At 51.0% G+C, this 3,778-nt stretch overlaps 1 protein-coding gene across 1 annotated transcript in view; it reads right to left on the bottom strand.

The window, feature by feature from the left end:
* Positions 1-2,357, bottom strand: part of LOC106745803 (centrosomal protein of 164 kDa) — a 17,643-nt gene extending 15,286 nt beyond the window's left edge. The window contains exon 1 of the mRNA XM_014621743.1: positions 2,049-2,357. Coding sequence (XP_014477229.1) covers positions 2,049-2,127 — 79 coding nt within the window. The 5' untranslated portion in view covers positions 2,128-2,357. The remainder of the gene's footprint in view (positions 1-2,048) is intronic.
* Positions 2,358-3,778: the final 1,421 nt, after the last annotated feature.

Here is a 3,778-nt window from a genome sequence, read left to right as displayed (position 1 = left end):
GGGGGGGGGGGAGGGCTCTATTTTCTTCATGATCGGAAGACGACAAAGAAATCATGAAAAATCTGTTCTTCGAATGTGCTAATAACGTCCACGCGCATTTCGCGCGACGGGTGAAACGATACACCCTGTCGGCCTGGGAAAATAGGAAAAATCTCCAAGAAGATAGATCATGGAAGCTCCGCAACACCCTCATTTCGCTCTCACCATTTAGCCCGCGGACGTCATTCAACCCTTTCCGCGATGTCCGCGGGCCAACAGTGCCAACAACCACCCACTCCTCCCCCCGCGTCCCGGAAGCATCCTTCCGCAGTAATTAGGAGCGGTCAAAAACTCTGACGGGCGAAGTAGCCGATAGTTCTGGGTCAAGCGCCGCAGGGAGGTCACGCGGTAACTACATGGCCTTTGCGGCTCCTCGTCGACGCCGGGCTTTTGGTATCTCCCTGTGCACGATGAGCATCTATTTTTAAGCGCTAAGATTGCGCCCGTAGAAGAAGCGCATGAGATCGCGGGTAGCTGTCGGAAGGGCCTCGATTAAAAATTTCATCAGCCGCGCGCCCGGACAGGTGGTGCGGCGCGGCCAACGATGACGGTGGTAGCAGCGGTAACGCAGCCGTCGCCGCTGCTACTGCTTGTGGCGGCGGCGGTGGCGGTGGTCGACGTAGTATGGGGGCAAGTTGAGCCCACCATCTGTCCCCGGCGCCACGCCGGACAAAGTGTTGGTCGAAGCTGATCCTCGAATACGCGCGGTTCGATCGATCGACCGCTCTCCACCACGCAGCCACTGTAAGGACGAGGTCAGGATTGCCGGTCCGGCTGCGAGTCCCGTCGCGTCCGGTTCCGCGACGTAGGGAACGAAGGGCGGAGAAGGTTTCGGCGCGGGCAAGGTGTGCGGGCTCGTCGACGCGGAGCGACACGGCCGCGCGCGGCCGCCCGGTGCCGTGACAAAACTTTCGCCGCACTGCGGACCCTATTGATTTTCCGGAGCGTCGGGGAACGGGAGCTCTACTCCGCTACTCCCGCTTGGCGCGGTGTAAATAAACAAGGAAACCTCGCCACCGGCTCTCTCCTTCGCACGCCTCGGCCCGGTGTCCCTCGCCGAGCGATTCCGAGCGTGTCGTTTCGCGGAAGGAACACGAGCGAAAGAACAGACAGACGTACGGACGGCGACACCTGTTTACCTCCTTTTTTGCGCGATCATCGCGCGCGGTTTCTTCTCCCGCGTGCGCTCGCTCGACCTGACGACATTGGGATGTCGGAAACGAGCCGCAAAAACACGCGTCAGTCGTTTCCGGAGACGAGAGAGAGAGAGAGAGAGAGATTGTTCGTGACGCGCTTCTTTCCCCCATTGATCGAGCCGTCCGCCGGATTCAGGAGAGGGTTGCTTGGTCTCATGAGAAGCGCGTCATCTCGAACAGACGCGTGTTAGGGTATCTAATGGTATGTGTGTACATGTGACGGGCTGATTTCTTGCGTCCCGAAGCGGAGAAGTAGCAAGTGGTCGAACGGTCGCGCTGTTCTAGCGGAAAATCGCCGGAAAAACGGACAGCGGAGTGTCCATGGCCGAGGAACGGGGCTGCGCTATTATCCCCGATCATTTGCATCGTGACCTAAATACGATAATGCCGCCGTGAGAACCCGGGCTTCGTCGCCTAATTTTACACGGAGCTTTCCAACACGTCGGTGCGCCAATTAATCCTCTCTCTCTCTCTCTCTCTCTCTCGCACGCGCATGTATAGCGCGCGATTCTCACACGGCTGAGGGCGTCGCGACAGCCGGGTGACAAAGCGCGTCAATTGCTATGTCCACGTGGAATTACCAAGTCCGAAGGACACCGGGGGCCAGCTATTATGGCAGGAGGAAACGACAGGACATCGATCAGTTCGACGACGAACGCCCTGTTTCCGGGCAGGCATGAGCGACGCGCCGGACCCGCTAGGTCATCGTCGACGGCTCGCCGACGGGGAGGATGGGGAAGCATGGGGGATGCGAGGTCACGGTTATTATTCCTCCGGGCCGATATCGCACCGATATTATTAAGATCCGCTTACCTTCCTTCGTCGGATGAGACGTCTCGTCGAAAACCTCCCTGCACACGATCGTAGCGGCGCTATCTTGAGAGATGCTCATGCTAATAACGCGAGCACACGCCGACACCCCGTGAACGTGAACGCGAGTGTGACCTTACGCATTATACGCGCGGCTTGTTGCGGTTTCTCTCTTTCCTATCGGTTTTACGCGTGAGACGCGCGCGACGGAGCGACCGTACGTCGACTCGGTTTTTCCATATCGGCGACGTGTGTACGTACGTGCGCGCCTTTTGCACCGCGCGAGGCTTGTGCGTCGGCGGTCAATGTTGAATTCAACTTGAACGTAGGCGGCGGTAGGACGGAGAGAGACAGACGGTGAGGTAGATAGAGAGAAAGGGTGGGAGGTAAAGAGAGAGAGAGAGAGACGCTGCTCGCGCCCCCGGTTGTCAGTTGCGGAAGCAGCTGGCTGATAAGGAAACTCGCCGCCGTTAGCGATGGCAAGTTCGCTCTTATCATCGAGAGGCTCGTCGATGATAAGAGACCGCCGCAGGTACGCGAACGTACGCGTGTGACCGCTCGCAAGCAGCCTTCACGGCGAGAGTCCCTGTGCCGGAGGTCGATCCGCCCGCAGGATGACCTTGAAGCGCGAACCCTGCGGAGACGATAGCCGTGGTGACCTTTAACGCTCCGGTTGGCATTCGGATTTCTTTGTCAGATTAATGTTTATTCTTCACGCGAAACAACTGCCTGGCTTATAGATATTTTCAAATCTCACGATTACGTCATCGGCTTTACGTTTTCAGGCAGGTGCTTGCGTAATGTAATAGGAGGCGACAAATATTTCCGATTAAAATCGCAGGGAGACAGGAAAATGTTCGTTGGCTTGAGCTCGAACGCGGAATCATAAATACGGCAGAGCGAAAGTGATAAAAGGGATATTGCGGGCATATGTCATTTTTATCGATGTGCTAATACTTTTAACGATGACGTAATGATAAGAAAACATGGGGAAGTGATAAGGATGCAATAATGCGGGGAAACGTAAACATGGAACATAGTGGCTCTTTCAAATGGGAACCCGCAAATCCGACACGCTTCCTAGCTATTATATAATTGAGTTATCATGTGTCGGAAATTTCAAATGCCTCGGAAGAAATACCTTTCGTTAAGACATGTTTATAAATTAAAAAGTAATTATTATATTACATATATTAATTATATCATGTTCAAATTATAATATATATTCATGAACAAGTATAAAAAAGGTTATGAATGTTAAAGCATTTTTTTCAATCAATATATGCATATTTGAATGCACTTGTGTGGTTTATTAATATTTTCAAAAATGTCCGTACTTCTGTAAGTATTTCTATATTAATCTTATCAATATTAATAAAAATATTCTTATATTACTTTCTAGATTCTGCTGATATATTGGAATATTTCTATCGACTATAGGTAACAAAATTAAGTGATAAAAGAAAATATATCATTTATAAATATAATACGTGAAACTTTGATTGAATATTGTTTATCTGTAGAGCCGATTAAAATTGTAAAAAATATTAAAATATAATAAACATATGCGTGTTCATTCACTTTTTTACCTTTAGGAAAAAAACTTTCTGCTCTCTGTTCATGTTTTACTGTGTCTGGTTAGAACGGAATACATCTTGATCTCCGATCTATGAATAGTGTAAGGAAGATATAGAAGATAGAGATATACATGTAAGATGTGATATATTGAGAGA

Source organism: Dinoponera quadriceps, unplaced genomic scaffold (genome assembly GCF_001313825.1).
Source record: "Dinoponera quadriceps isolate SergipeBrazil2010 unplaced genomic scaffold, ASM131382v1 scaffold1658, whole genome shotgun sequence".
Taxonomy (NCBI): domain Eukaryota; kingdom Metazoa; phylum Arthropoda; class Insecta; order Hymenoptera; family Formicidae; genus Dinoponera; species Dinoponera quadriceps.
Note: the sequence above shows the minus strand (reverse complement) of the source record. Positions and strands in the feature narration are given on the sequence as shown.